The 27,375-nt window shown below is 57.6% G+C and overlaps 13 protein-coding genes across 13 annotated transcripts; 4 read left to right on the top strand and 9 right to left on the bottom strand.

Annotated features, from left to right (window-relative positions):
- Nucleotides 1–133: 133 nt before the first annotated feature.
- On the top strand, nt 134–4,406 carry MKK02DRAFT_20504 (uncharacterized protein; the record flags this gene model as incomplete). The annotated part of the gene is made up of 18 exons (XM_053086267.1): nt 134–224; nt 357–498; nt 545–714; nt 771–963; nt 1,011–1,222; nt 1,266–1,378; nt 1,427–1,535; nt 1,586–1,800; nt 1,845–2,241; nt 2,287–2,619; nt 2,667–2,758; nt 2,806–2,988; nt 3,043–3,152; nt 3,202–3,364; nt 3,420–3,680; nt 3,727–4,044; nt 4,109–4,238; nt 4,297–4,406. 18 exons carry the CDS (start codon nt 134–136, stop codon nt 4,404–4,406), a joined length of 3,342 nt encoding a protein of 1,113 aa, XP_052942355.1.
- Nucleotides 4,407–4,700: 294 nt separating this feature from the next.
- Nucleotides 4,701–6,973, bottom strand: MKK02DRAFT_40881 (uncharacterized protein; the record flags this gene model as incomplete). Its single annotated transcript, XM_053091320.1, has 12 exons — nt 4,701–4,898; nt 4,963–5,040; nt 5,102–5,205; nt 5,256–5,341; nt 5,396–5,736; nt 5,783–5,801; nt 5,851–5,916; nt 5,955–6,044; nt 6,105–6,181; nt 6,243–6,504; nt 6,567–6,662; nt 6,717–6,973. 12 exons carry the CDS (start codon nt 6,971–6,973, stop codon nt 4,701–4,703), a joined length of 1,674 nt encoding a protein of 557 aa, XP_052942354.1.
- Nucleotides 6,974–7,428: 455 nt separating this feature from the next.
- On the bottom strand, nt 7,429–8,244 carry MKK02DRAFT_40880 (uncharacterized protein; the record flags this gene model as incomplete). The annotated part of the gene is made up of 1 exon (XM_053091319.1): nt 7,429–8,244. The coding sequence occupies one exon, from the start codon at nt 8,242–8,244 to the stop codon at nt 7,429–7,431; it is 816 nt and encodes a 271-aa protein (XP_052942353.1).
- An 881-nt stretch (nt 8,245–9,125) lies between these two features.
- On the bottom strand, nt 9,126–9,878 carry MKK02DRAFT_40879 (uncharacterized protein; the record flags this gene model as incomplete). The annotated part of the gene is made up of 1 exon (XM_053091318.1): nt 9,126–9,878. One exon carries the CDS (start codon nt 9,876–9,878, stop codon nt 9,126–9,128), a length of 753 nt encoding a protein of 250 aa, XP_052942352.1.
- Nucleotides 9,879–10,509: 631 nt separating this feature from the next.
- On the bottom strand, nt 10,510–11,406 carry MKK02DRAFT_30354 (uncharacterized protein; the record flags this gene model as incomplete). The annotated part of the gene is made up of 4 exons (XM_053088027.1): nt 10,510–10,635; nt 10,670–10,837; nt 10,879–11,102; nt 11,172–11,406. 4 exons carry the CDS (start codon nt 11,404–11,406, stop codon nt 10,510–10,512), a joined length of 753 nt encoding a protein of 250 aa, XP_052942351.1.
- Nucleotides 11,407–11,958: 552 nt separating this feature from the next.
- On the bottom strand, nt 11,959–12,612 carry MKK02DRAFT_40877 (uncharacterized protein; the record flags this gene model as incomplete). The annotated part of the gene is made up of 1 exon (XM_053091317.1): nt 11,959–12,612. The coding sequence occupies one exon, from the start codon at nt 12,610–12,612 to the stop codon at nt 11,959–11,961; it is 654 nt and encodes a 217-aa protein (XP_052942350.1).
- A 313-nt stretch (nt 12,613–12,925) lies between these two features.
- On the bottom strand, nt 12,926–13,588 carry MKK02DRAFT_40876 (putative 50s ribosomal protein l19; the record flags this gene model as incomplete). The annotated part of the gene is made up of 2 exons (XM_053091316.1): nt 12,926–13,425; nt 13,471–13,588. The coding sequence occupies 2 exons, from the start codon at nt 13,586–13,588 to the stop codon at nt 12,926–12,928; spliced, it is 618 nt and encodes a 205-aa protein (XP_052942349.1).
- Nucleotides 13,589–14,046: 458 nt separating this feature from the next.
- Nucleotides 14,047–16,225, top strand: MKK02DRAFT_40875 (uncharacterized protein; the record flags this gene model as incomplete). Its single annotated transcript, XM_053091315.1, has 3 exons — nt 14,047–14,064; nt 14,116–14,530; nt 14,589–16,225. The coding sequence occupies 3 exons, from the start codon at nt 14,047–14,049 to the stop codon at nt 16,223–16,225; spliced, it is 2,070 nt and encodes a 689-aa protein (XP_052942348.1).
- Nucleotides 16,226–16,682: 457 nt separating this feature from the next.
- On the bottom strand, nt 16,683–18,295 carry MKK02DRAFT_20271 (putative ribosome biogenesis-related protein; the record flags this gene model as incomplete). Its single annotated transcript, XM_053086233.1, has 3 exons — nt 16,683–17,013; nt 17,090–18,038; nt 18,076–18,295. 3 exons carry the CDS (start codon nt 18,293–18,295, stop codon nt 16,683–16,685), a joined length of 1,500 nt encoding a protein of 499 aa, XP_052942347.1.
- A 196-nt stretch (nt 18,296–18,491) lies between these two features.
- On the top strand, nt 18,492–19,289 carry MKK02DRAFT_40873 (ribosomal protein S7 domain-containing protein; the record flags this gene model as incomplete). The annotated part of the gene is made up of 3 exons (XM_053091314.1): nt 18,492–18,865; nt 18,913–19,215; nt 19,271–19,289. 3 exons carry the CDS (start codon nt 18,492–18,494, stop codon nt 19,287–19,289), a joined length of 696 nt encoding a protein of 231 aa, XP_052942346.1.
- A 119-nt stretch (nt 19,290–19,408) lies between these two features.
- On the bottom strand, nt 19,409–20,618 carry MKK02DRAFT_40872 (uncharacterized protein; the record flags this gene model as incomplete). Its single annotated transcript, XM_053091313.1, has 7 exons — nt 19,409–19,600; nt 19,659–19,793; nt 19,849–19,989; nt 20,088–20,210; nt 20,285–20,400; nt 20,500–20,535; nt 20,588–20,618. The coding sequence occupies 7 exons, from the start codon at nt 20,616–20,618 to the stop codon at nt 19,409–19,411; spliced, it is 774 nt and encodes a 257-aa protein (XP_052942345.1).
- Nucleotides 20,619–21,429: 811 nt separating this feature from the next.
- MKK02DRAFT_40871 (uncharacterized protein) lies at nt 21,430–22,933 on the top strand (the record flags this gene model as incomplete). Its single annotated transcript, XM_053091312.1, has 6 exons — nt 21,430–21,469; nt 21,524–21,857; nt 21,913–21,969; nt 22,034–22,158; nt 22,218–22,390; nt 22,454–22,933. The coding sequence occupies 6 exons, from the start codon at nt 21,430–21,432 to the stop codon at nt 22,931–22,933; spliced, it is 1,209 nt and encodes a 402-aa protein (XP_052942344.1).
- A 210-nt stretch (nt 22,934–23,143) lies between these two features.
- On the bottom strand, nt 23,144–26,706 carry MKK02DRAFT_19947 (chromatin modification-related protein; the record flags this gene model as incomplete). The annotated part of the gene is made up of 5 exons (XM_053086178.1): nt 23,144–23,371; nt 23,472–24,019; nt 24,074–24,472; nt 24,525–26,316; nt 26,368–26,706. The coding sequence occupies 5 exons, from the start codon at nt 26,704–26,706 to the stop codon at nt 23,144–23,146; spliced, it is 3,306 nt and encodes a 1,101-aa protein (XP_052942343.1).
- Nucleotides 26,707–27,375: the final 669 nt, after the last annotated feature.

Here is a 27,375-nt window from a genome sequence, read left to right as displayed (position 1 = left end):
GTCGATATCGGCTATTCCGCCTCATTCCTTCATCTCACCGCAGTATCCATCGCCCAGCATGGTCAGTGTCTCTACGCTTGGCCAGGAAGAAGGCTCAGCTGGCTATCTTCCCCTCAGTGACCGTACTGAAGCCATGCAGAGTTCCGAAGTCGCAGATATCATCATTGACGATCCTCAACAGGGGGCGCCGATGGAGATGGACGACCACCCGAACGTGCATGACTGTGAGTGGTCCCACAGGCTGTAGGGTTGTGCGGATAGGAGAAGTGAAAGAGGCTGTACGCCGTGGACCTGGCGGAAACAGATGGAACGGGCGGAAAACAGAGCGGGTCGTAGGAACAATGCTGACTGTGCAGTCGAGGCGTATGCTGCGCGGGCCATGCCCGATCTCGGGCTGGAGATTGAAGACTTCCAGGCGCAGACATGGCGGATCGAGCGCTGGAGTCAGCAGCCAAAGAGGCTGGTAGGGCCCGAATTCTCCTGCGGTGGACACAAATGGTACGCGCCCTGCTCGGGATGTCAATAAGCGGTGCTGACAGATCAGGCGGATACTGCTCTTCCCACAAGGCAACGCCAATGGACAGCCGAACGATATGGTGTCTGTCTATCTTGACTATGCCAATCCCAAAACCGCCCCCGAGGGGTGGCATGCCTGCGCCCAGTTCTGCTTGGCCATCTCCAACCCCGCCGACCCTACCATCCAGACCTCATCCCGTCAGTCCCTCCTTTGATGATAATCCATGTCGGAACGCCCAGAGCTGACGTGCTAGATGCCCACCACCGTTTCGTCGCCGAAGAATGCGATTGGGGATTCACGCGCTTTGTCGATCTGCGGAAACTGTACACGCCAGACCCAAGCGGCGGGAAGGCCAAGGCGACGATAGATAATGACGAGGTGGAGATCACGGCGTTCGTGAGGGTCTTGAAGGATCCAACGGGTGTTTTATGGCACAACTTTGTTAAGTGAGCTTCATCTCCTCTCGGACGGGCAGGAAGGAGCTGATGGACAGCTATGACTCCAAGAAGGAGACGGGCTACGTCGGTTTGAAGAACCAAGGCGCTACCTGCTACATGAACTCTCTCCTCCAATCTCTCTTCTGCACCAACTATTTCAGAAAGGCGGTATACCAAATACCTACCGATCAGGACATCCCCTCCGAATCCCTTCCCCTCGCTCTCCAAAGAGTATTCTACCACCTCCAGACGTCGCCAGGACCAGTCGGTAAGTGCCTTCTTTTGAGTATGTTGACTGTGCTGATTCGCAGGAACGACCGAGTTGACAAAGTCGTTTGGTTGGAAGTCACTAGATGCGTTCATGCAGCACGATGTGCAGGAGTTTAGTCGGATCTTGCAGGATAAGCTGGAGGCAAAGATGAAGGTGAGTCGGGGTCCCGCGGTACCTACGATCTGCAGAGCTGATCCATAGGGGACACCTGCGGACGATGCTATTCCTCGGCTGTTCAAGGGGCAGATGAAGAACTTCATCAAATGCTTGAACGTCGATTACGAGTCATCCGTCACGGAGGACTTTTACGGTACGTCCTCCACCACAGATATGGCGAGATGGTCAGAGCTGATGGGCTAGACATCCAGCTCACCATCAAGGGGCTCAAGACGCTCCGAGAATCGTTCCTCGACTACATCCAGAACGAGACCCTTGTCGGGGACAACAAGTACATGGCGGAGGGGTATGGTCTGCAGGATGCGCAGAAGGGTGTCATCTTCAAGGCATTCCCACCTGTCTTGCACTTGCAGTTGAGGCGGTTCGAGTATGATGTAGAGAAGGATGCTCTCGTCAAGGTCAGCTTTTTTGTCCCGTACGGAATGGCACAGCTGACCTCTAGATCAATGACCGTCACGAATTTCCCTTCTCGATCGACCTTGGCGAGTTCCTCGATGCCTCGGCCGACCGGACCCAGTCGCACGTGTACAAGCTGCACGGTGTCCTCGTTCACTCTGGCGATCTGCACGGCGGGCACTACTTTGCGCTCATCAAGCCCGAAAAGGACGGTCGGTGGTTCAAGTTCGACGATGACCGGGTGACACCCGTCACGGACAAGGAGGTGCTGGAGGACAACTACGGAGGGGATATGGGGAACGGGTCGTTGCCGCAGCAGCAGCGGACGCAGGCGCGGACGCTCAAGAAGTTTACGAATGCGTACATGTTGGTGTATATCCGCGAGACGGAGCTGGATACTGTCATGGCGCCATTCAAGGAGAGCGATACACCTTCGCACCTCAGTGAGTTCCCGTCTGAGGTCAAGGTGGTCGAAGCTGACGCAGCAGAATCTCGTCTTGATGCCGAGCGGGAACAACTCGAAGCGAAGCGTCGCGAACGGGACGAGCAGCACCTCTACCTTACCGCCAAAGTCATCACGGACGAGATCTTCCAGCGGCATGAAGGCTTCGACCTCGCCTCGTTCGATGACCGGAATCTGCCCGCTACCGACCTGCCCACTTTCCGGATCATGAAGACCGAGACGTTTGCGGTGTTCAAGCAGCGGATCGCATCGTATTTTAAGCTCTCGGAGAGGGACTTCCGGCTCTGGGTGTTGGTGAATCGCCAGAATAAGACGATCCGACCGGATGTGCCGGTTCATGATAGCGAGAACAACCAGAGTGAGTTCGGGAAGGGGGGTTTGCGATGGCAAGAGCTGACGGAGTAGCGATGGACAATATCCGGAATAATATGGCTGCTCGTGCGGCTGATCTGAGGCTGTATCTCGACTTCAACCCTGACCACCAGCGCTTCAATGCTGTGAGTCTGGGTGTCGTTTGGGGAGAGAAGCGAAGCTGACATGCTAGCTCCACGCCGACCCCAACAACCCACCCATCATGGTCTTCCTCAAATGGTTCAATGTCGACCGGCAACAACTCATCGGGCAAGGCAAGGTATTTGTCAACAAGGCGTGGAAGATTGCCGATCTGGTGCCGCTCATCCAGGAGAAGATGGGCTGGGACAACTCTGTCCCCATCAAGCTCTTCGAGGTGAGCTCAATTTCCCCCCAAAGCAAGCAAAGGTCAGAGCTGATGGCGCTCTAGGAGATCAAGGCGGGTATGATTGAGGTGATGAAGGTCAAGCAGACGTTTATGCAGAATGAGATTCAGGATGGGGATGTTATCGCCTTCCAGGTTGAGAAGTCCGAGAAGGAGTGAGTGTCTTGATGGCAGAAGAAGGAAAGGATTGAGCTGATGTTGCAGGGTGCAAGATCTCGAAGCGCAGAACCTCTACCCTACCGTTCCCCAATACTACGACTTCCTGCAGAACCGGGTCTTGGTCCAGTTCAAGCCGCGGTATGAGGACAACCCAGGCCGGTCAGCCGACTTTGACATCATGCTCAGCAAGAAGATGACATACGAGGTGGTAAGTTCCCCTCACTTGTCTTGGGGTCTGGAGGGCACATGGGCTGATGATGTAGATGGCAAGCCGCGTGGGCGATTATCTCAAGCACGACCCGCTCAAACTCCGATTCACTTCGTCCAACCCCCAATCTGGCGCTCCCAAGGCGGTCATCAAGCGGGCGCTCAACCAGAGCGTCGCGGATATCACGCAGACGAATTATTACTCGCAACATCCGAACGTCATTGTCTACTATGAGATTCTGGATATTTCGATTGTGGAGCTCGAGACGAAGAAGAGTTTGAAGGTTGTATGGACGGGACGGAACAACAAGGAAGAGGTGAGCTGCAACTCCGTCAGTGGGAACATAGAAGCTGACGATCCAGGCGACACACTCTTTCCTCCTTCCCAAGACATCAACATTCACCGACCTTTCCGAACAACTCTCCAAGCAGGTCAAACTCCAGCCTGGCGGATCGGGCCGAATTCGGGTTTTCGACATTGCCTCGACCGGACGTGCTCAGAAAGAGTACACGGGCTCGGAAATGATCGGCAATTTGAATGAACCGGTTGAGCTGTATGCGGAGGAAGTACCGCAAGAAGAATTGAATGCGGGGGATAATACGCGGATAGTGAATGTGTTTCATTATTCCAAGGAACCGAGTCGGATACATGGGGTTCCGTGCAAGTTTGTGCTTCTCGAGGTGAGTCTTCCTCAGGGGAATGGAGTGATATAGAGGTGAGGGGAAGATGAGCTGATGAAGACAGGGTGAAGTGTTTACCGAGACACGGACGAGATTACAAGAAAGACTGGGCGTGGCGGATAAGGACTTTGCGAAATACAAGTTCTCGCTTGTTACTTCGGGTGTCTTCAAGCAGCCATCACCAATGGAAGATGGTGAGTTCTCTTCAGGATTTTGTGGTTCGGTGAGCGGGACTTGAGCTGACGCGGGTAGATGATGTCCTGTTTGAGCACAAATGGGCGGGAGATGACGCGATCGGGGTGGATCATTATGATCGGAGGCCAAACAAGTCGACGGCGGAGAAGGGGATCGTTATGCGCTAGCGCTAGTCCGGACTAGAGTAAGAGAAGAGAAAAGAAGACCCCGAAGAAGGAGATGGGGAGAACAGGGACGAGCGCTATATATAGGGTGCGCTCGGTAGGGGTCGTAGTTGGAAGGTAGTATACCTGATCAGGCCTTAGGACTTGTGTTGTGCATCTGTGTTTCTCGTAGTGCATAAGCTCAGATGCTATCTCGGGCGCAGGTCCAACAGCCTGGTGATGGTCATTCCTGACACGGTCCGTATATTATGAATAGATCAGATGTAGAGATGTAGTTTCGTCGCCTCGTGCCTCATATCATACCTTTCCGGCCTTCCCATCTCCCTCTCCAGACTCCTGCTTCTTCTTCTCCGCCTCCTCCACCCGCTTCTGCAGCGCCTCGGACTTTTCCATCTCGTTCAACTCGTGCTTCAGGTGCAGCTTGCGCTTGAAATCTTCGAAAAAGGTCTTTTGCCCTTTGGTGATTGCGGTATAGTGGCCAAGGCCCCACATTTGCTGCTGAGTCAGCTTATGCCCTTCGCGCCTCAGGGCTGAGGTGAGGATGGGTATGTGAGCTCACCAGGACGCTCTTTCCGACCTTGACGTGCGATAGGTCCGCGCCTTTGTCTTCCAGCTGGGCGATAAAGGCTTTGTAGTGCTGCATTCAGTCAGCTCTACTTCAGACTAAAGACCACACCCCGAGCTCCAGGGAAATTCACCTGGATAGTGCTCCGATAGTGCCCGCTATGGGGGTTGAGCTTGGTGATACGGCCTCGTTTAACCACAAGGATACCCGCCGAGGTGACTTTACCGCCTGACGTGACTGAAGTGATCAGCTTCCACTCACTCGTCGAGAAGTAGGGACAAGCTTACAGGATGAATGTTGAAACGTCCCGCTCTGCTTGATCCCGATAAACATGTTCATCTTCATATCGCTGGCGTATATCCAGGTGTTACCTCTGTCAAATCAGCGTCCTCCTTTCTCCACGACTCGCTGGCTCTCGCCAACTCACTTGAGTGTCTTCCTCAACAACTCCTTGTTCATCCCCGCAGGCGTCACAGCCTTGACTTTCCGCTCCAACCAGTTCCCCTCGTTCTCCGGATTATACTCGTCATAATGCGTCGCTTCATTCTCTTGCAGATCGCTAAGGGCCCCGTACGAATCAGACGATACGCTCGAGGCGGAGTCATCGGCGTCCCCTTCCCCGTCGGTGCGCGCGGGTCGAGGCGTCGAGTTGGCTCCGGCGGTAGAGTAAACGGGCTTTGAGTCGGCATGAGCCTCGATATAGGCCTCGTCTTCGACTATACCGGTGCCGTTGCCCGAGTCGCGCCATCTTCCGGCTGCTGTATCGACCTAGGACGTCAGCTGAGACTCAGCAGTATAGATGGGAGAGACGGACCAGCTCGTTATTGTGAACCCTGGGACGTCAGTTTCTGCGCGTCCCTCTGGACGAGATGAGTTGCTCACCATCTTAACAGCCCATCCTCATCAATCTTCACCAAGTAATTCAGCCTTTGCTCTCCGGACAAGTACCTGATAGGTCAGCCGAGTCCGCCAACATGCGTCGTCACCTAAGATTGACTTGCGTGATGACCTCCTTCTCTAGACGTTCGCGCGGTAGCTCCTCCAAATCGAGATGTTTCCCATCTCCTCTGTCCAGCCTGGAGATTATCAGTCTTCTGTCCTGGTCGCAGTCGGGATAGCGGTCTAGGGGTACACACCATCTGAAGAAGTTGTCCTTCGTATCTGCTTCTTTCCACTCCCGGAAATAGAACTTCAGATTGCTCCCATACCGATGCTATACAGTCAGCCTGTCCCCTGTCCCCAGTCCCTGCCCGTCCAGGCCCATACTAGCTCACCTTCGCATCAATCATCTCCAACCAGTGCTGCTGCTCTAACGCCTTACTCTGGAAAGGCAGCTCCTCCCCTTCATCCCTCGGTTTCCCAGTCGGAGCCGTCAATTTCCCCCAGAACCTCGCCTTCCGAGCCTTCTTGGTCTTCTCGTCCAGCTGAGGCCGGGAGGCACGGGATGGGCCCGCTTCGGCGTTGGCATCGTGCTCGGACGGGTGGATCGCATCTCCCGCTTGGAGCCGAGCTGCGACTTTGACGGCGCGTTGCCATCTGCCAAACTCAGCGATGAGGCTTCTACGTAGCTGGGAGTGAGATGAGACGAAGAGGCGTACCTGGACTTGACGTCGTTCTTGTTGTCTAGCTGGTCTGTCGCTACCGCCTGCTCGCCTGTGCCTTTGAACAAGTCGTCCCAACGAGCCTCTGTGTTCCTGCAGCGTTGGCTCGCCCTTGTTCTCGCCGCTGGAGGATATGATGAAGCTCACATTTGAGTACCCTCGGACTTCTTCGGCTCGCTGCTTTCCCCATGAGGCGTCTGAGACCTCGTCGCAAGCGCCTCATGCGGTTTCTGCACATCGACAATGACATTACCACCTGCACCCTCATTCCTCGCGTCCGGCTGAGAAAGGCCCGAAGTGTTCCTCGTCCCTCCCGAGCCGTCCACAACCGGTTCTGACATGCCTGCGACGGGTCCGAGAGTCGGTGTGGTCCCGGTAGGGCCTCCTGGTTGTGTGACCGACATGCTGCTTGAGCGAGGGATATAGGAGATGAGATTGCCGTAAATGTAGGAGGAGGTGCGTTATCGATTTGTCAACAAAGGAGATAGACAAGGCCTTGCTCTTTCCTTGTCGATAAGTGGAGTAAGCGGCTGAACGACGCTTTGACGAAGATGGCGAGCCGCAATAAGATTTGCCTGGATGAAAGTGAATGATACGCTATGTACAAAGCAGGATGAGCGCCCGTACCAAGATAGCTCGGGCTGCTGTGCGGCTGGGCCGAACTTGGCCGTGCCTGACTTTCCAAATTCTGAAACTCGTCATGATATCATCGCCGACGGCCTGGACGCCGGTGCAGGCCATACGACTGACGTCTCGGGCACAGGATCACCAGTGGAGCATCGCAGAGTGGCCGAGAAGACGAGTTTAGATCAGAACTGCATACACAAGTTGGGAGAAGATAATAGAGACTTAAAAGCAATCATAACCCGCGGAGCCGGACCCCCCCAGACGTCCGCCCAAGCATCCCCATATCCCACTCATCCTCCTCCGCTTCTACCTCCCCGCCGCCCCACTTCCAGTCATATCCGCCGGTCACATCCTCAAGCTCCGCGGAGTCCAGCCGGGGAGTAGGGCACTCGTCCGAGTCCGAGCTGTCGCTGGACCACGAGCGGCGCATGAGGGGAGGGAGGACGAGGTCGTCGTACTCGTCCAGCTCGTCTAGGGGCAGAAGGTCCGGGTTGGTAGTTTCGTCCGTGGGAGTGATGGGGAGGGAGCAGGGAGGAGAGAGGTCGAGTGAGGGAAGGATGTATTCGATGTGAGAAGTGGGACCGAGGGCTGCCTCAAAGGCGGAAGGGGTCGTATCCGCCGAGAGGACCTGTACGGTTGCGACCGCGGGGGAAAGGGTGTACGACGGAGTAGACGAAGAGGCCGAAAGGGAGTAGACGTAGGCCGGCGGTTCCTCCTCCTCTCCTAGGTCCGACAGGAGATCTTCGAACCACCTGTCCTCCTTCTCCGCCAGACTTTCCGCCTCTTCCTCATCCTCCTCGCCGAGGACGTCCAGGCCCATCGCGGTAGGCGAAGACCAGTCGTTCAGGCCACCCTGGCGCCCCTGGTCGACCGCATCCCACGCAGCCCGGACGGTCTGCTGGACGAGGATGGTGCGGAGGAGGGTGGTACCGGACTCGCGCGTCCCGATGGGGGCGTCGAGGTCATACAGCTTACGCTCGGAGAGGATGAGGAGCCGCTGCCCCAGTGGGGTCAGGATCGGGCGGGAGTAGGTGGTTGAGAATCGCATCTTTTTTGATGTGTCTTGTGTTTGTTTTGTACTGATCGTCAGCAGGATGCTCTGGTCCAGAGAGACTGTCACTCACGTGTTGGATCGATGAATCGATGTATCGTTTGACAGGGTGAAATTACCAGTAGTTGCCTCGATGGAGGTGGTACAGTTACTTAATCCCCTAGGTGGTGTGATGTTTCTCCTAGGATCGGGAGGGGATGTCGCAATATGGTATAGCTTGTAGTTGGGCTGGGTATAGGTCCGATAGGGCTTAGCGATGGGGTTGAGGGGTAGAGCATATTGGGTGGATATGGGAGTGGGTAGGTATTGATCGGAATTGATGTAGGAGGTGACTGGGTATGACGCGTGGATGGTTGACGGGGATTTAGCAAGACATCTTGTATGGGCTGTTGTGGTGAGTAAGGTGATGTGTGTTGATGGGGGAAGAGATGGGACGTGGGTCGTTGTTATATAGATCGAGATGTTGACGATTGACGTGCTCGACTCGAGTCGAGATTAATCAGCTTCGGCCGAGATGTGCCGTACCGTAATCGATATCGGAGATACTCGGACGCTGATAAGCAGATAAAGAATTGCCCTTTCCGGCAATAATCTGCGAATGTGGTAGTGTGGCACTCATGCAACACTTAGCAGCTAGCGAGTCACCTCCGACTAAGTTGCCCGCGCTCGACACGTCAGCTGGTCGAGCGATATCAGAGGTGTCGCACAATCAGACAGGCTGTATAAAGAGGCTGCTATGAAGCATGTCACCGTCTGGAGTATATGGACACATTCACTCGGCTATGCTAGTTGACAACTTGACCTATCCGCAATGCACCGCCGATCCCGCCAAGACTCACAAGACCACACGTACGAGTACATCTGTCTGCCCGCACCTCCTACACACGCCTGCGCTCCTTTGACCCGAACTCAGGAAGAGTGCTGACAGAACACCAGTAGTCGATGCGGGTTTTAGCCTCCTTCCAGGTCTTGCATCCCGCTTGCTCGAGCACTACCTCCAGCATGCCCAACCACGCGATCGCTCGTGCTGAGCCTGTGATTGCGCTTTCCACGTCGATCAGAGAGCCCCACGATGGGCCGTGGAGTCGTGAGACGCGTCTCATCTGATCCAGGACGATTCCCACCGTCGTCACAGCACTTGTCCGACAGAGCTCCACCTGCTCGTCTCTCTTGTCGCCCTCGATGAACGCATTCCCTGACCATTTCACCATATTCTTCGCGAAGGCGTTGAACGAAGTAAAGTTGTCTTCGGCGTCCTTACTAAGCGGGTACATCTTGCTTCCCCATTCGGAAATCGAGTTACTGAAGTCTTCAATCGCTGAGGTAAGGGTTTTGATATGCTTCGCGGCCGCTTTCTTCTCATGCTGGAATCGCAACCACGAGTACTTCGTCGACCGTACGAGTAGCGTGTCGAAGGCCTCGCCAAGCTTGATCAACCCTGTTTGGCCTGACTCCACCGCTTCCACCGTTGTTTTCGAGGCGGGGTTCATGGCCGCCAAACGATCGAGCCCAATGGACAGCCAGAAATCATCGATCTCTGGCGCAGTTGTGGGGCTGGCGAGGGGATAGGTCGTCGCACGCGAGGGAGGGGGAGGAGGGGAATAGTCGTCGTTCTTATTCGACAGCATCATGGTACGTGACGTTCAGTAGACTCGTGGAGGAGGAGATATGTTGGAAAGTAAAAGGTAATCCGCCTTTGGGGGGAGGAAGGGGCACAGACACGTACTGTTCCGAGTTCGACCTTTGCCACCCAAAGGCGCAATCTTCTCATGATCCTTTGTTCCACGTCCCTTTGTCCGCGCGTATTCTTTGTGCACTTGCGTTTCTTCGAGATCATTGCAAGGGACACGTCGTCCAGGCGTGCACCTGAGCGAATTGGGGAACCCTCTGCCGGCTCCCTCCGACTAGGAAAACTGGCCGCCTATCTTTGTATGTCTGAGCAGGTTTCGACTGCCAGCCTCGCCTGAGATGGCCGATGATCATGTACGACCAGCAAATGATGCGTCGGGCAACAGGCATTATATCGTAGATCGAGAGTGTGAATACTCTCTGCGCCCAACGGCATCGTACAAAAGGTCACCTCAACTTTGTGATATGAAGTCTTTTCTCTTGCAGTCCGGTCCTGCGCTCTGCCCGTCACAGGTGTGGTAGGACAGCAGCCTATAGCAGGCTCATCGCTGTCACCCAAAACCGTATCTCAGGGTCAGACTCAGCAGTAGCATCTCTATATTCCTGATTACTCGATCCTGGCCTCCCGGTTGATCAAGCTACGCGGCTGACTATGCCTCCGACCTCGGCTCGCCTATTCACCCAAGCACGTATCATGGCCTTACCCCCAATGTCTTCCAGTATGAGTTCCATCCCATCACTCCAGAACCACGTAAAAATCTCCACGTCAATCGTCTCCTTGTATACGAATGACTGTGTCGGTCCAGACTCGAGGTGCTTCGAATGCCGCGATGTCGGACCGCATCGCTTTGAGACTGCAGTGGAGCTCAGACGTCTGCACCGCCAGTGCCTCCTCCATCTCTTCGATGTCTCCGGGTGTGTACTCCTCAAAGTCGACGTCCCCGCCACCTGCCGGCTCTGTCTCGGGCTCAGCACTCAAGACATCCTCATCGAGCGTTTGACCACCATCAGTGAGCGCGCGAGCTCTGCAATCGCCTCATCTGCTGCGCGCGTGGTACTTCCCGACCCAACGTCTGCCCTCCCACCGATGCGCGACTCCTTCGCGACGGCGAGCTGCTCCCGTAAGTCGATCAGGCTGCTCACATCGTGCGCAAGCTCTTGGAGCGTGTACGAGACCGCGCGGGTCGCGGCGTCCAGCGTGCGCGATCTGGAGGGGCTGCGACCGGCTTGGAGCATCAGCTGTCCTTAAGTCGACTTGTGCCACGCAAATTCATCGCCCTTCTCGCCGGACGGACGGGAGACATGGCTGTCATCAGGAGCATCGAGAGCGAGCTTCGTGGCGATGACCTCCACGACCTCCCTCATGGCTGCAATGATAGCCTGGAAAGGATCATCATCGTTCGCTGTCTCGTTCTTGCTGTCGCCATCGCCATCTGCCGCGGGTTTGATCGCCGCCTGGATCGCTTCGACGTCCTCCCGAGACAGACCCTGCCCGGTATGTGTGCTGCTCTGCGCTTCAGGGCCAGGCATCGCGGATGTAGATGAGATGAGAGCTCGTGTTGATGGGGTGAGGGGACTGAGCGATGAAATGGAGGAGGAGTTGAATAGAGTGGCGAGGTCTGAGCTGATTGATGAGGGGAATGACCGAGGGGAGGGGGTGTGCGCGCAGCTTAAATAGGTGCGAGACCCCTCCAAGCTCGTACAATGCGTGCCCGACAGGCCCTCCTTTGTCCGCACTCGGGGTGGGCGTGAAAGGTGGCATTCAGCTGAGCGTTTCGCCACACTCGCCACAACACTGTGAGCTGCGCCGCGAGACCACGTCATATATGTCGAAACGTGCGAGCTTAAATCAGTGCTGTGCTGGATCGCTGATCCCAGCATACACATCCACAGTCTGAGCTGGTATCTGATTACGGCTTTGGAGGCCATGTCCGCGCATGCCAGGTAAGTGTTTCAGTATTATCACTGAATAGGTATGCGTCCGAAGTACCTCATAGACAGCTCTTGCATCATCAGACAATGTTAGCGCTTCTTCGACTCCGGCCGATTGTCCCCGCACATCATCCTGGTCACTCGTACGTATCACCTGGCTGAGCTATCGTCGCTCTGAATGTCAGACAGGACCCCATACCACTCATCGAGCAGCTGCTCTACAGCTCTTCCTGCGTCGCCCGCCGTCCCGTCCGCCCCATCAAACCGCTTCAAGACAGCCGTAATAGCAGTCAAGCCAAGATCAGTGCGGGCACAAAAGTCTTCAATGTATGCCGTGATGCAGGGCGGTTCGATCGCCCACTTGAGCTCATGGAGCTCCTCGAGTGTGATGAAGATCGACTGGAACAAGACCTCCCTCGCGGACCGGCCCTCCTCTTCGCCATCGATGACAGCGTTGCACACACCACCCGCCACGGAAGCACAGATACCGGCGACGACCGTACCGCGGCACTTCTCGTGAGCGCCAACAGTCCTGCCACTCTGGAGATAGTCGATCAGATACCGTCCTCGCTCGGACTGAAGGAACGACTTTTTCTGCTCCGTGGTGACGGTATTGTCACTGAAAGGCCGGCCTCGAATAGCCGCCAAATGCTTTCTGATGTCGTCGATGAATGTCGGCTTGGCTGTCAGAGTCGAGGCCTCGGGGAAGGACTCGTTAGCCCAATCCACAAGGATGTTCTGCGCAAGGGGGTAAGGAGGAACAGGCGCCTTCTTGACAGAAGTATCAGTGGAGGCAACAGACATCGCGTGTACTGGGGCTGTCTGCTGGGGTGAGTAGGAGTGAGTGTCGGGGTCTCGGTATGACTGAAGGGGGTTGGACGCGCTGAGGTAGTGTGACGACAAATCAGCACGGTATAAGCTATCTCTCAATATTGCGCATAAAAGCACCCAATCACTCGTAAGCCCCCTTTGAGCCTCCGCTGGGCCGACCGCCGACAGAGATCTCTAGTCCGCTCATTTGGGCACGCACGTTCGTTATCCCTCCCTTCTGAAACGCCAAAGTGAGCAGATCCACGCACGATGCCCCGCACGTGCAGTATACATGCCTTCGCCTCCCCTACTTGGCCGCCGTCTTCAACGCCGACGCAATCTGACTCATCGCCCCCGGCCTCTCCCTCAGATACCCCACTTTCGCCCTTCCCAGATTCTTCAGCCCGCTCTTCCCATCCGCCCTCTTAATCACCTTGATCTCCTTGATCAACGGACTCAACACCTTAAAGTCCACCTCCATCCCTACTTTCGCAATGACGTTCCGCAGCCTAAAGGCCGTATCGATCCCGCGCCGCCTGACGCCCATGAGCACGCCCGAGAAGGTGGAGGTGGTCGTGCGCGCGGAAGAAGTGTAGGAGGTGACGGTCATGACGGACCCTGCGAGGATGCGGTTCTTGTGCCGCCGGGAAAAGAGGGTGGTGGTTAGGGATTTGGCATCGTAGGTTTCGCGAAGCTGCTCGTTGATGTGATTGATGAGCCCGGCGCCTTTGCGGGGGGAGAGGAGGTTGGGGGTGGGATTGGGAGTGGGTGAGGACTTGGAGAGGGCGGTGGAGGAGAAGGGGTAAGCTGTTGGATTAGCGAGAGCCCAATTTCAAGACAGGATGGATTTACGGGTTTGAGGAGCAGGTGCAGACCGCGAGAAAGTCCTCAGGAAGCCCATCTTCGATGTTTCGCCAGCTTTCACGACGGATCGGAGAGCTGTCATGGCGGTAGAGGGTGTGCTTGCCATGTTGATTATGGATAGATGCTGTATAGAAGGAATTGCTATAGCATCTATAGGATGATTTGAACCGACTTTCTCTAGCTAGCGCGGACAAGGTCGATGCCGGCAACAGGGTGGGTTCAGACGCGATACACGGGAATATGCGGGATTATCTCGCGGCTCAGTAGCTGTTACTCCTTTGATGGTCGACCCCCTGAGGCTGCTGGCTGTCCTCCAAGTCAGCATCGTCGTATCAGCTACCAGCCTCATACTCCGCTGTCCCACAACGGATAACCAGCTGCACGCACCGCTCTCTCCTCGAGAGAGCCGCAACCTCGTCCAATGAGCACCTTGCCAGCACGCCATATCATCATCGAGTATCCGGGTGTATAGCCTGCGCCTCCCATCGCAGTGCGCAGATAGCACCCACCATATTCGGCAGCAAGCCGGATTCCCCCTAAGGGGACAACGTATCATCGAACAATATGCACGACAATGACCTCGTACGTCTGGCTATGTACGAGGCTGTAATCAAGCTAGAGCTTACCCCACAGGCATCCCGCCAGGCTGCTCTGCAGAAATCGCTATCAACTGCCCTGCTGACGCATCAGATCCAGGAGCTCGAGTCCAAGGTCCAGTCTATCCAAGTGGCCAAGCAGCAGCCGGCACCGGCCAAGCCCAAGGCCAATGTCACTGCCGAGAATGGACAAGCTGGCGATGTCAAGCAGAATAGGATCGGCGGAGGGGTCAAGGACAAGTTTGCCGGATTCGGGCGAATCGACATGGACGAGAATGACCGTCAGGACGCTCTGACGCACGATGAGGATATCGAGCCAGAGCTGGCGGAGGGGGAGGATGAGGACGATAAGTGGCGAGTGGCGGTTCTGGACGTATCGGTTCTGATTTGGGCACCGAGGAGTGTCCGGAGGCTGGCGGCGAAGGGGTGGGAGCTGGTGCTTCCTATCGATGGTGAGTCAGCTTTGAAGCGAGCTGGGATCTTGCATGAGAGCGATAGCTGATCTATCAGCCATCCGAACCCTTGACCTGCTCAAGAAAGGCTCGTCCCACGCCGCCATCGGCGCCCGCTCAGCCACACGCTACATCGAGCACGCTACTCGGATGTACAAGCTCCTCTCCTCCGACCCATCCATCACCGTCCAAGCCGGCACCAACTACAAGCGCGGCCTCGGTATCCGTATTCAAAGAGAAGACGAGCTACTCCCCATCACGGAACTCAGCGATCTGCCCATCCCCGTCGACGACGTCCCGAGATGGGCCGCCAACGTCCTCGGATGCGCAGGCTGGTTTGCGCGTATCAATGCGGCCGAAGTCTCCGGGGAGGAGATGTATGGGCTGTGGCCGACACTTTTTGTGGCGAACCCGCCATTGGCTGTTGAGGCGCTAGGGGGCGAGGATGGGCGGGACCAGTATGCGGAGCGAGGGGAGGGGTATCTCATCAGTCAAGAGGCGGAGCGGTTCGAGCTCGCGCTGGAGGTGTTGAGGGATGAGGAGCAGGAGGATATGTCGTTTGGTGCGGATTCGGGCGGGCGAGGAGCAAGGGGAAGGGGTCGGGGAGGAAAGACTGGTCCAGGTGGCGGAGGTGGGAGAAGGGGTGGCGGAGGAGGAGGGGGAAAAGAGAGAGATGGACAGAAGGGCAATGGGAGAGGAGGCGGGAGGGGGCATACTCGGAATGAGTCCAAAACCAAGTCGGAAGAGCCAGAAAGGGAGGTCAAGATCCTTCTGAGGCGACCGGCGCCCGTGCTCGTGGCCGGGGACGACGCCTCGGCTGGTCGCGCGAGCAACGAGCATCCATCGCCCAATTCGAATCGGTCCAATCTGCCCGCGGGCCCGGACATCCGAAACCCCCCGATCGTTGGCGGGCGGGCACAGCCAGCCGGACTCGTCAATGTGGCGAGCGATGCCAAGTCGGACAAGGTGTCCGATCAGGGGAGACATGAGGGTCGAAGTGGTCGAGGAAGGGGAGATGGCGGGAGAGGCAGGGGACGCGGGCGGGGGAGAGGCGGAAGGGATGGCGGACCCCCTTCGCCGGGCAGAGGCGGGTTTGTGCTTTTACAGCGACCCGGACCGCCCCGACCTCCACCTATCGACGGGCAGCCCAGTCGGCCTCCTCCTCCACCTTCTGTCCCGCCTCCGCCGTCGTATGCTCATGGACATGGGCAAGGAAACGGTGGTCCGGGACATCACCCCCACCATCGCGGCGGCCCTCCAGCGCCCCCACCACCGGCGTCTTTCGGACATCATCACGGACCTCCACCGGGCCCACCCGGCCCACCGCCTGGCCCGCCCAGCGGTATACCCCACCAGTTTCGAGGTCCCCCTCCGCCCGAATTCCAGCCGAGGCTGCTACAGCGTCCACCTCCACCTCCCCCACCTGGCCCGCCAGGTCTTCAAGGTCCATCCGGCGTCTTTGCTCGACCGCCCCTACCCCCTCCGTTCCAGCCAACGGGTGTAATGTTCCCTCGTCCACCTGGTCCGCCATACCATCATAGTCATGCTCCCGGTCCCGGTCCAGACTATGGTCACGGCCACGGACACGGACACGGACACGGACATGGGCATGGACACGCTCACCTCGGTCCTGGTTTCGAGCAGAACATGGGCGGTCCGCGCAAGGTCGTACTTCTGCAACGGCCCAAGGGGTGACAGGCGGCCATCGGCGTATAGCATTGAATACTACCGATCGATCAATCAATGATTCGTATGGACCGTTCCACCACCGGCGGCCTGTCTTACTTGACCAGGGCGACTTTGTGCGCCAAAACGTCAAGCTCTTGTCCAGATCGAAGGGGGTGTGCGTCCGTGCCGAAGGAGGTGTGTGGCGGCGGCGTTGTGAAGGGTCCGATATGCCCTACCTTCGGCTAGCGTTGCGTGGAGATACAGACGGGAGGACAGCGGAAGGGAAGAGCAATGAGTGGGGGCTGATAGGGTGGCGTAGATACTTATAGGTAGTATTTCTATCTATGCATCTGAGATTCACCCTATGAGCATGGACAAGAACCAAGATACATCGACTGCGTTCGCTCGCGGCCACCAGACTGATCCCAGCCCTCATGCTCTCCGGCTCCGCCCATCCCCTTTCCCCTCCGGCCGATACACCCGCCTACACCGAGATCGTTTTGAACGCATTAAAGCTATCACTCGCCGTCGTAATCATCATCCCCGGGATCTGGGGATGCCAGTGCAACTCCTTGACGTCCTTCTGCCCCTGATGCACAAACAGCAATTGTGGGGGAACGGTAATGGGTGTCCCATCCGCATTGACGCCCGAGGCGATGGGCTCCTCGTCCTCGTCCTGCTCGACTGACAGGTCCCAGAGGGTGACCTGGTCGTCTGAGCCCGAGGCGGCGAATACGGATGTGTCTGTGGGGTGCCATTCGACGGATGTGATGGGGGCTTTGTGCCATGAGAAGTCGGCGACTGGTGTGGGGGTGCTGACTGTCAGCTCCGACCATGGACTAAGGGGCAAGAGGCAAGGGGCAAGGATACATAAAAGAGATTAGGGCTCACTCTTTGAACATTCTCAAATCCCAGACTTTCAACCCTCCTTCGTCCCCTCCACTGACCAACAGATAGTCCGTACCCTTATTCCAGGAGATGACATTCACGTCCTGGCTGTGCGCCTCGACACTGACGACACTCTTCCTATTCTTCGCCCGTATATCCCACACCCGTACCGTCCTATCCGCCGACGCCGACGCAAACACCGTCGATTCCGAGGGGGACCACTGCAGATCCTCTATCGAGGAGGTATGCGACATGTAGGGATTGGGGGAGGTATGGAATCCGGTAGGCGTGACGGTCGTCAAGAAGATCTTGGACGCCAGATCTCCCGTCAACAGCCCCGTCTGTCCCCATTCCAGCGCGAACCCCTCGTTCCGCCCATGGTTCGTGATGGTGTGCACCGGGATTTTCTGGCGGGGACGAGATGGACCGGCGAGGGTATCGATATATGGGCGTACGTCAAAGACGTGCACTTTGCCCGTTTCCGAGAATGTGGCGACGTGGTACGGGTCTGGTATTTGGGCTGTGCTAGCGACAGGGGCGGCGCGGATCCGGTTCACCGAGCCGACGTGGGGGATGGTGAGGAAGTCAAGGGTAGCGTCTTCCTCCGTCTCGTCCTCGTCCTCCGACTCGGCGTCCGAGTCGTCCTCGTCATGCCGTTGCGTCCGAGAGAGTCCGCCTAGGCGCATGACGACGACCTCGTCCTTGGCCTTGCCCTGCCCAGGGACCTCGCCCGCTTGTGTCCCGGTGACGATCCAGGCGGTGTGCGGGAAGGTGGAGCGGTCTTCCCCGAGATTGTCCCGGAGGATGTCGAAGGAGAGGCACGGCCATGCGTACGAGAGGGAGTGGAGGGCGAGGTAGACAGACTGGTCGGCGACCAGTTGCTCCCCTGGCCCCAGCTTTGTTCCGGGCAGATAGGTCTGCTTGGCTGGTGGTGCTTCTTCCACCACTTCATCTTCCTGTGCAGGCGTGAACTCTGTCTGTCAGCTTACTGGTCAGAAACCATGACATTAGCGCTGGCTTACCATCCTCCTCTCCCTCCTCATCTCCTCCAATCTCCTCCTCCCCTCCACTCTCACTCTCAATATCGTCCTCCCACCGATCTTCAAACTCCCCCATCCCTTCATCCTCCTCCGCCACCCTCGGCTCCCGACCATTCGGCGCAGCCTTTGCTGCGGGCTCGTCCGCTGCGTCTGATGTTCGTTTGGGCATGGCTGATGCTGTCCTTGAGCTGAGAGATGGTTGTATGAGCAACACAAGGCCTTTGGTAGCTGCCTCCACCTTGTCCACCTGGAAATTTATGGGACACATCGTGAGAAACCGCTTTGGTCCCGCCTGTCTCTCTCTCTCTCCAGCCAAAAGTCGAACTCACTCGACCATCTATCCATACCTGTAACACACAGCCATCATGTCCATCAGACAGTCCCTCCGCGCAGTCTCTGCCCTTTCATCGACAACCCGCTCCTTCGCCTCATCCTCCCGAGTCCTCGTCCCTCCAATCACGCCCGGCCCGCCCCCAGATCCCAACGCCTCGAGCGGATTCGATCTGCTCATCAACAACCTCCTCCCACCTCCGACATCATCCGCAAAGCCAGTCCCCGCTCTGCGATATGGCTCGCCATCGTCGCATACTCCCGAAGCCGCTGCCGCAGTCCGGGGATATACACCCGAGGCATTACCGCCTCAAATTGACCCCCTCCTGGATCTATTTACGAACATGCTCATGAAGCACGGTCGGAAGGCCGAGGCGCAGGGCCATGTCTCTGACATACTGTCTATGCTGTAAGCTCAAAGTTTCCGCCAGTCAGGAGCTAGAGCTAAGACATTAGTCAAAAAGCTTCCAACTCTCCACCCCAGCCCCTCCTCTCCCGCGCAATAACCCTCGCCTCCCCCTCCGTCCGTCTAAACTCGACAAGGAGACGGGCAAAACTCGTCCAGACTCCGAAAGCGCTAGATGAGCGGCAGAGCACAAGACAGGGGATCGTGTGGCTTCTGAAAGCGGCGGAGAGGGGCAGGAAGGGTGGGCTGCCAAGAAATCAGCGGATAGCGAGGGAGGTCTTTGCGGTTCTCGAGGGGAGCAGCGATGTGTACAAGTGGGTGGAGGAGAGGCATCGATTGGCGACTGCAAACAGGTACGTGTGCTCTGTGCCGCGAAGTGGGTGAGGCTACTCTGGTTGACATTTACAGGTCAAATCTGGGCAGATGATCTCGGATGCTTCCCTGTCCTGTCAGTCTTAGCGGTCTATAGCACAGGTCTTGCATTATGATATCAATGATCCAGCATTTCTACGATACCCCTTCACACCCTAGACTTCTTCTCCCCGCCTATTGCGTCCTCTGCTTCTTCTTGGGCTTCGGGTCCTCCTCGAGATCAATCTCCTCATCATCGTCCCCATCCTCCTCATCCAGCTCGTCCTCCTCGTCTTCCGAATCGTACTGGTCGACGCAATTGTCGCCGATCCCGCGGAAGTAGTCGAACACGTCCGGAAGGATGTCTTGCTGCATTATCACGCCGAGCTGGGATGTCAGCTTTTCCTTTTGCTTCGGGGACCGAATCGAACGAAGGGCAACTCACCGACCAAGGGTCAGACGCCTCGGTAAAGTAGTGGAAGAATGATCCTTGGTCTCCGTCATACTCTTCCGAGTTATCCTGGACCTTCTTCCGGGGGTACTTCTCGCATAGGTTGTCCTTCCAGTCGATAGTTGAGGCCTGAGTAATCAGCTTTGACTCCTACCTATGAAGGGAAAGGTGGGAAGAAGCTCACAGAGCACTCGAGGTCTCCAACGTCAAAGTCCCGCATCTCCTGGGTGACAGATCCGTCCGCCGGGGCAGTCTCAACGCCCTTGGGCAGAGAGTACTTCTTGCTAAGGGACGAGTTAGAGAAGAAGGGGTTCTCGCGGAAGTGCTATCGCGTCAGCCTCCTTCGTTGTGCCTTTCCGCTCATCATGCGAGCAATCCGCACATCCCGAGTCTGATCTCGACCTTGCAGGTAGAGAAACTCACGAAGATCACCTCGTACGGCCGAGGGTCTTTCGGGTCCTGGATGTACTCGACGTCCTTGAGGTAGGTCAGAGCCTGACGGTCCGCCTTGGCGGAGCAAGCCTGCTTGACGGAGATATGTGAGAGCTGCTCATGTCAGCTCTGGGTCTACCGCAGCTCTGGCGTTCGAAGAGAGCATTGAGATCATTCTGATAGCTCACCAGTGTGAAGGGCCAGAAGTTCTCAACCTCTTTGACTTGTTCACGGACAAAGTTGACGTGCTGGACAGTCTGTTCGGCCATGAACCGGAGATATCGGATCTTTTTCTCGCCAGAGGCTGAGCCGTCAACTGGAGCTCCTCATCCCACAACGGCGTCCCCAGAGGCGGCGCAGAAGAAGGAAGGAAGGAAAGCAAGCTTGGACACCGAGCACTCACCATCCTCAATCTTCTGCTGGACCGCGTCGGGCACGCCTGATTATGTCAGCTCTCATCGCGAGACGATGATCAGCGCGGGATAGCTCACTAGGCACCTCGATTTCGAACTCGTCGCTCATTTTGTGTATAGTGGGGTTGATAGGGGTGTGGTAGGACAGTGATAGCGACAGTGATGGAGGCTCAAGCACGTTCAGCCAGGCGCCAGCTGCAGGCATATGTTGACGAAAATCCGAAATGTAATCGAGCACCCCATTTAAGGCCTCCTTTAGACGTCCCGCCATGTGTGATCCGAGCAGCTACTTGCTGCAGGATCCGCCCTAGCGATATGGCGATCATGCTGAACAAGGGCTTGCAGCGCACCTAACTGAACATCGAAGACAAGAAGAAAGGCTAATACGCGTCATGTGGATCCTTGATCACGTGACCTTTTGAAACGACGTGTCTCGGCGAGGGTGTTTCAAGTAGCGAATCAGTCGCCTTCCAGCCGAGATATGCCTGGTGCAGTCAGAGCGAGGGTCCGTGACCTCTCCGCACTGGGCGCCGAAGACGATCGCGCGCTCGCGGTTGGAGATTAGGGCGTCTTCGAGGGGACGAGCGACATATGGGCTCACGAGACCTTTCTTTATCTTATAACCCGATCGCGGGAGCACGATATCACGTCACCGCGATCCAAGATGGTGTGATTCTGAAACATCAGTGCATCAGCGCGGATGTGACTCGTGGGTACTGCGATGAGTGCGCCTATAGCTGATGCATTTGACGTGTGATGGTCCGAGCTGAATACTCAGAGCAGGGGTTTCAAAAGGCCCGCGACCTAGAATGCTCTTACTCGATGACGGGCTTTCTCTCATCCTCGAACGTACATCAATAGACAGACAAGGGCTTAGCAATCTGGCCATAACCATGATGCCAGAAGTACGTCAAGCGACGATGCCTCTTAGTAGTGGTTACAGCCCTTCCTCCGAAACGTGTAAGCCACCAGATGCCAGCGAGAAACGCCGCGCATGGAGAACTGACTACCTAGTTCTATTGGCGTTCAGCTTCAACCACCCTCACGTTCCTCCGGGCGCATACGGCAGCATCGCAATCAGCCGATCTGCCTCGCCGACGGCACCGCTTGACGATCAATCCTCGACTACAGCGAGTGCGGTCCTCTCCATCTGGTCACGTTGGGTGGGCAGCGCGGGCATACTGGCGGACTACGAGCTCCCCTTTCAAATAAGGAGCTCCAGGGGCTACGGCGAGGCCGACCATCCAGAGCATCGGCGGGGCAAGAGGCGATGGCGGCAGAGAGGAAGGGAAGACGTTCCTGCAGATGCGCTGGTGTTGCCATTGCTGGTCATCACGTTCTCCTGCGCGTGAGTTCGATACATAGCCATGATGTGACAGAGGTGGACGCTGAGTAGTGTGTAGCATGGCTGATGCGGGGACTCTGGTCGCATACCAGACGTTCGCTACTAGCATGACTGGGTGAGACAGCTCTCCGATGCGCGGCTGGGAGAGCCGTGGGATTGGCAAAAGCTGATACAGGCAGGAACACCGTACTCCTCGCTATCGCAGCCTTCGGTCTGTCACCCAAACGACCTATCTATGCCGCCGCCTCCTTGTCATCGTTTATCGGGGCGGGGCTCATATTTGGGCAACTGGGCGGCATGATAGGTGAGCTCGTTCACACCCCTCCTAGCTCGCGGTGGTACACCAGCTGACCGACTCAACAGGACACAGACATCGATCCTGGCTCCTCTTCAGTCTCACCGTCCAGATCGCGCTCCTCTTCCTCGCTACGTGGACCGTCTCCCCCCTCGGCTGGCCCAGTCTGCGATACGGCGGCAGATCAGACTGGGTGTACCTCCTCCTCATAGGCCTGCAGGGAGGCCCGCAAGTCACGCTCGTCAGTTCCCTCCTTCTCCTGACTGTCCCGACGCGCCCGACCGATCGCGAGCTGATGAGCCAGGCTACCAACTCTGGCGTCCGAGAACTCCCCACGGCAATGATGACCACCCCTTACGCGGCCTTCATATCCGACCCGTCTCTCTTCTCCTTCCCATCGACCGCACTCTCCGAATCGGCGGACGTTATCTCCCGGAATCGACGGTTCCTATATATTGTCTTCTTCTGGGCGGGGGCGTTCGCCGGCGGGGCGCTCATGAAACGGAGTAGTCTGTGGGCGTTGACGGGTGTGGTGGGTGCGCTGAAGGCCTTTGCGGCGCTGCTGGTATGGGTGTCGAAGGCTGAGGAGGCGCTTGAAGAGGCAGGTCCACCGGCTCGGCATGGTCGAAGATTAGGGGTCGAGGAGGAGGCAGTGGGCGAGATGGAGACGGAGACTGAAGGGAGTGCGCTCATTATCGAGCGTGGACAAAAGACGCGGACCTCATCGATCTTCGGCTCGCTGTCAAGACAAAAGCCAAGAGATGAGCATAGCATCGCCATGTAGCAATATCATTCGTGGATTAGCGAGGTCAATGTATCAGTAGCAGTTCAGTAGCCTCACGGTGATATCTGTCATCCATAGCTGAGAGGAGATTCGTACCAGGTCAAACAAGCACCTTGGGCATTCTCACAATACTACCACGTGATACAACTGCACGCCTCCTTATGCCACCGCATACCAACCCACACCCACTCCGCTCCGCCATCTTGGAATCTACGCATTAGGCTTCGGACTCGCCCGAGCCGCCGCTTGCGCCTGTGCGGCCTGTACCGCCTGAACACTCGGAGAGCGTGCGTACTGCGGCTGCATCATCAGCCTGATCCCCATATCAGACATCAAGCAAGAGATAGAAAGACTCGCCTGACCCCCGAGATTCTGCATACCCATCTGCGGCGTCCCCTGACCCATCTGCTGTTGCTGCCCCATCTGCTGCTGCTGCGCCTGCTGCTGCTGTTGGATCTGCTGCTGCTGCTGATGTTGCTGTTGCTGTCCCATCAGCTCCTTCCCCTCCCTCTCGCGATAGACGACTAACCCTTGCAACAATACTCATCTGCAACGCCCGCAGATTCTCCGGAGTCGGCGCCGTTCCTGACGCCTGCAGCTGGGCAATCAGATTCTGCACAAATTGCTGATTACCGTTGCCCATGATCTGCTGTTGCTGTTGTTGCTGCGGCTGTAGCTGTTGCTGTTGCTGCTGGGGCGGAGGCACCGACGTCGAAGCCATCTGCGGTGACCCTTGGCTCCCATTGCTCGAAATGCGGAGATGCGGCTGGGCCATGGCGAGGCCCATATTGGCCACCCGACCCGCTTGAAGCTGCGGTGACGAGTGCATGCCTTCTTGTCCGGGCAGATCGCCGCCGGGTCCGTTGTACGGCGAGGCCGAGGCGGTCCCGTCCGGTTGTCTAGCGGGGTGATTTTGGCCCTGACCCTGACCCTGACTCTGCGCTCGCGCGTGCGCGAGGGATTGCGCCTGCTGAGCGGCAGCTTGCTGCGCTTGGAGCATCTGAATGTGCGCCTGGACCTGAGTGGACTGGGTAGGCTGACCCAGCTGGCCCTGGCCCTGTCCTTGGAGCTGGACCTGACCATGCCCTCCAGCCTGATTCGCCATCGCCGCAGCCGCCGCAGCTGCGCGCATTGCCGGACCCGCCGCATTCCCCGCCTGCCTCGCCGCAGCTACAGCAGTGAGGAGCTGCTGCGTTGGCAAAAGACCAGGCCCTGATCCAGGACCCGGACCGACCTGGCCCGATGGCCCCGCGCGAGCATTGGGATTAGGAGCGTTATTGACGATGGGCGAGTTATTTGCCCGAAGTTGCTGTTGCGCCGCATGCGCCGCGAGGATCTGCGCTTGATTCTGCTGTTGATGCACGCGCATAGCGTCCTGCCGGGCTGCTTGGTCCTGCATCGCCCGAGCTTGACGCTGCCGGACGATAAGCGTATCACGCTGCCATTTGTTCTCGACGAGATCCCAGGGTGTGGGGACGGTAGCGGCCATATAGGTCGCGTGACTCTCGTGGACATTGATGACTCGTTGGGGTTGTTCTGCTGCTATAAGCTTCACTCCAGCTGTCAGTCGAACAGAGTGGACAGGACATACGATTCGCCTTTTGCTTGTTCTGCTCGCGTCGCCTAGATAGCCTCCGCATTGAATCAAAGAGGACTTGATGCCTGACCGCCTTCTTGCTCCCTTCGTACTTGTTCTTCTGCGCCCTCGCTTCGCGCTTCGACAAGCCAGGAGGCGGCGGTCCTTCCCCATTCGCCTCGCCACCACCAGACAGAGGAGGCAGAGTCGGTACTGCTATACCGCCGGGCGTCGACGCGCCTCCAAGCCGACTCGGCCCGGCCAGAGCTGAGGGCGGCTGCGAGCCGGCCCCGGATGCTGTTGGCGGTACAGGCGTGAGAGACGACGACGCAGCCGATCCGGGAACGATAGAGGACCTCGCGCTCCCCGGTGCGGCTACCTCGGGCTTGGTCTGTCCCTTTCCTGGCCCCCACTTCCAGTACCACTTGTCCCAACAATCAAACGCCGTCCGCTTTTCCGTAGGGATGACAACGATCTCCGAGTTGAAAGAGTCGGCGATAAGTGCCCAATTGTACGGGTAGGTGGTGATGAGGCGGACGAGCACTCTCTCCTCCTCGTCTGTCCAGACGAGCACCGTTTTGAGGTGATGAGCGGCAGGAGTAGGTTGCATGGGAACGTGCGAGGCGTTGGGCGGGCGGATACCTCGACCGCCAAAGACGCTGCACGTAGCAGCGAGGACTTCGGGGCCGATCGCGGAAGATCCCCGCGGGTCTTCGTAGAATGGTCCGACGGAGAGATCCCACTCGCCGAGATGCGCATTCTGCGCCGGCTTGATGGTGGACACGAATACAGGACGGATGTCCATGAGGCGGGAAGTGTGCGCGATGCGGTGGCCAGAAGTATAGCCGTCGTCCATCCGATAAGCGGATTTCCCGTCTGTAGGCGGGTGAGGTCCATCGTATGCCGCCAGATCCGGAAAGAGGTCAGTGAGGTATGCGGAAGGAGCCGGCTCGGATGGTCCTGCTTCGGCAGAAGGAGGGGGTAGTTCCGGATATGGCAGGCCGTCAAGGTCGACCGACGCTTCGGTGAGGGAGAGGTTGAGGAGTGGTCTACGCGCAACGACGAGCTCGTCAAGCTTTGAAAAGCGCTTGTTGAGGATGAGTCCGTTGGCCAGGACGGTGTCTTTCCGTTCGGCCGGCTCGCTGATTTTTTCCTCTTCCTCCGCTTCTGAGCCCTTGGTAGACTTGGCGGTCGCTAGGTCTGAGAGACCAATGACGCCCTCGACGGCCGTATCGTCCACCTCGCCATCCGCGTCCGCCTCCCCTTCGGCATCTGCTTCTCCCTCGGCGTCCGCTTCGCCTTCGGCATCCGCCTCGTCCCCCGCAGGGTCCACGACCATCGCCTCTCCGACCTTGCTGCTAGCTGCCACAGGTTGAGACTGTGAGGCGATCGCCTCAGCCGCCTTGCCCGCCTCTGTCTCCCGTTCCTTCTCTTTATCCTTCGCCGTCGCCTGGGCCGCCTCCTCCCCCTTGGCCGCCTCGTCCATAATCTCGTCCAACACTTCTCCCGCTGTGCCCCTACCATCCCCTCCCTCCCCCTCAGGCTCCGGCAACACCATCATCTCCACATCCTCCTCCGCCGCGCTTGACCCCGCCCGTACTTCCGTCGCTCCCGCGAGTACGGGTGCAGGCCCAATTCTCCCCGGTATTGGCTGGAGTCTCGCCGCACCCCATCCTCTCCCGCCGACCATCGATTTCGCCTTTTCCTCCGGGCTGGACAGATGCCACTCAACGACTTGGTATGCGAATTCCAGAGCGAGCATACGTTTCCATCGGCGTTCCTCGGCAAAGTCATCCCTCATCCAAGACTGCCTGTCAGCTTCACCACATAAACCCGCCAGACATGAGGATGAGCTCACCATTTCTTCGAGCATATAGTCCCAATGTGACTTGACAACCGGTACGCCTCTCCCCTTCTTTGGCTGTCTCAAACTCCACCTCCCCTCACTCTTCTTCGCCTCTATCCTCTCCATCGCGCGCATATGCCTCAGCTCTTGCGTCGCAATCCTCCAATCGGCAGTCAAGACGCATTTGGCCGACTTGCTCAGATTGTCCGAAAGCGGGTTGACCGCGAACTGCGCATACAGCTTGGTGATGCCCTGCTTGTCGTCCTTCTTCTTTTGGCGCGCCCTGGGCTGGGCAGCCGGAATAGGCGGCAGCCGCGGAAGGGCGGTCGTGTACCCCGAAGCGAGGGGCATCGGGATTGAAGGCGGTGTCTTGGGAGGGGAGGAAGCGGGGTGATAGTTGTCCAAAGGGATCCAGTCGGGTGCGACGAGTTGTGGGATGGGAGAGTACGACCTTCGCCGAGAGAAGATGTCGGCGGGGTTCACAGTTCGTTGGCGTGGTGATTCGGGAGGAGGGATAGGCAGGAGGGGGGACACGCGCGGTTCCATACGGGGTCGTTTGGCGGACGGACTGCCGTGAGAGGGGGAGGGAGATATGGCCCGCTTGTTGTTTAGCGAGGGGTCCGCTACCGCTTGAGAGGGTGGCTGGCTGGGGTCGGGCATGGCGTCAGCAGCAACCTCGTCGGGGAAGATAGTGGCGCTCGCGGGTGGGGAGATGGGAGGAAGGACCGGTAATTCCAGCGAAGCGATCTGGGCCGACTCGAGACTGAACGGGTGGCTGGCTCGCCAGGCGTCATACCCCTCTGACTCAGCGGCACCCGCCGTGCTGCTGTCGGGCCCAGCATCCATCCCGACATCAGGAAACGTCGATCCGGACGCCTGAGGCCGCGACACCAACGCGTACAACCCGCGGAGGGTCGCATCATGCTGCGCGCGGAGATGCCTGATTGTCAGGCTCGAGTCGCGGGATCTTGGAGCGGTAACTTACTTGATGCTTTCTTCTCTGGATATCAGGAGTTCATG

This window comes from Dioszegia hungarica (assembly GCF_025882075.1).
Source record: "Dioszegia hungarica strain PDD-24b-2 chromosome Unknown MKK02contig_25, whole genome shotgun sequence".
Lineage (NCBI taxonomy): Eukaryota > Fungi > Basidiomycota > Tremellomycetes > Tremellales > Bulleribasidiaceae > Dioszegia > Dioszegia hungarica.
Note: the sequence above shows the minus strand (reverse complement) of the source record. Positions and strands in the feature narration are given on the sequence as shown.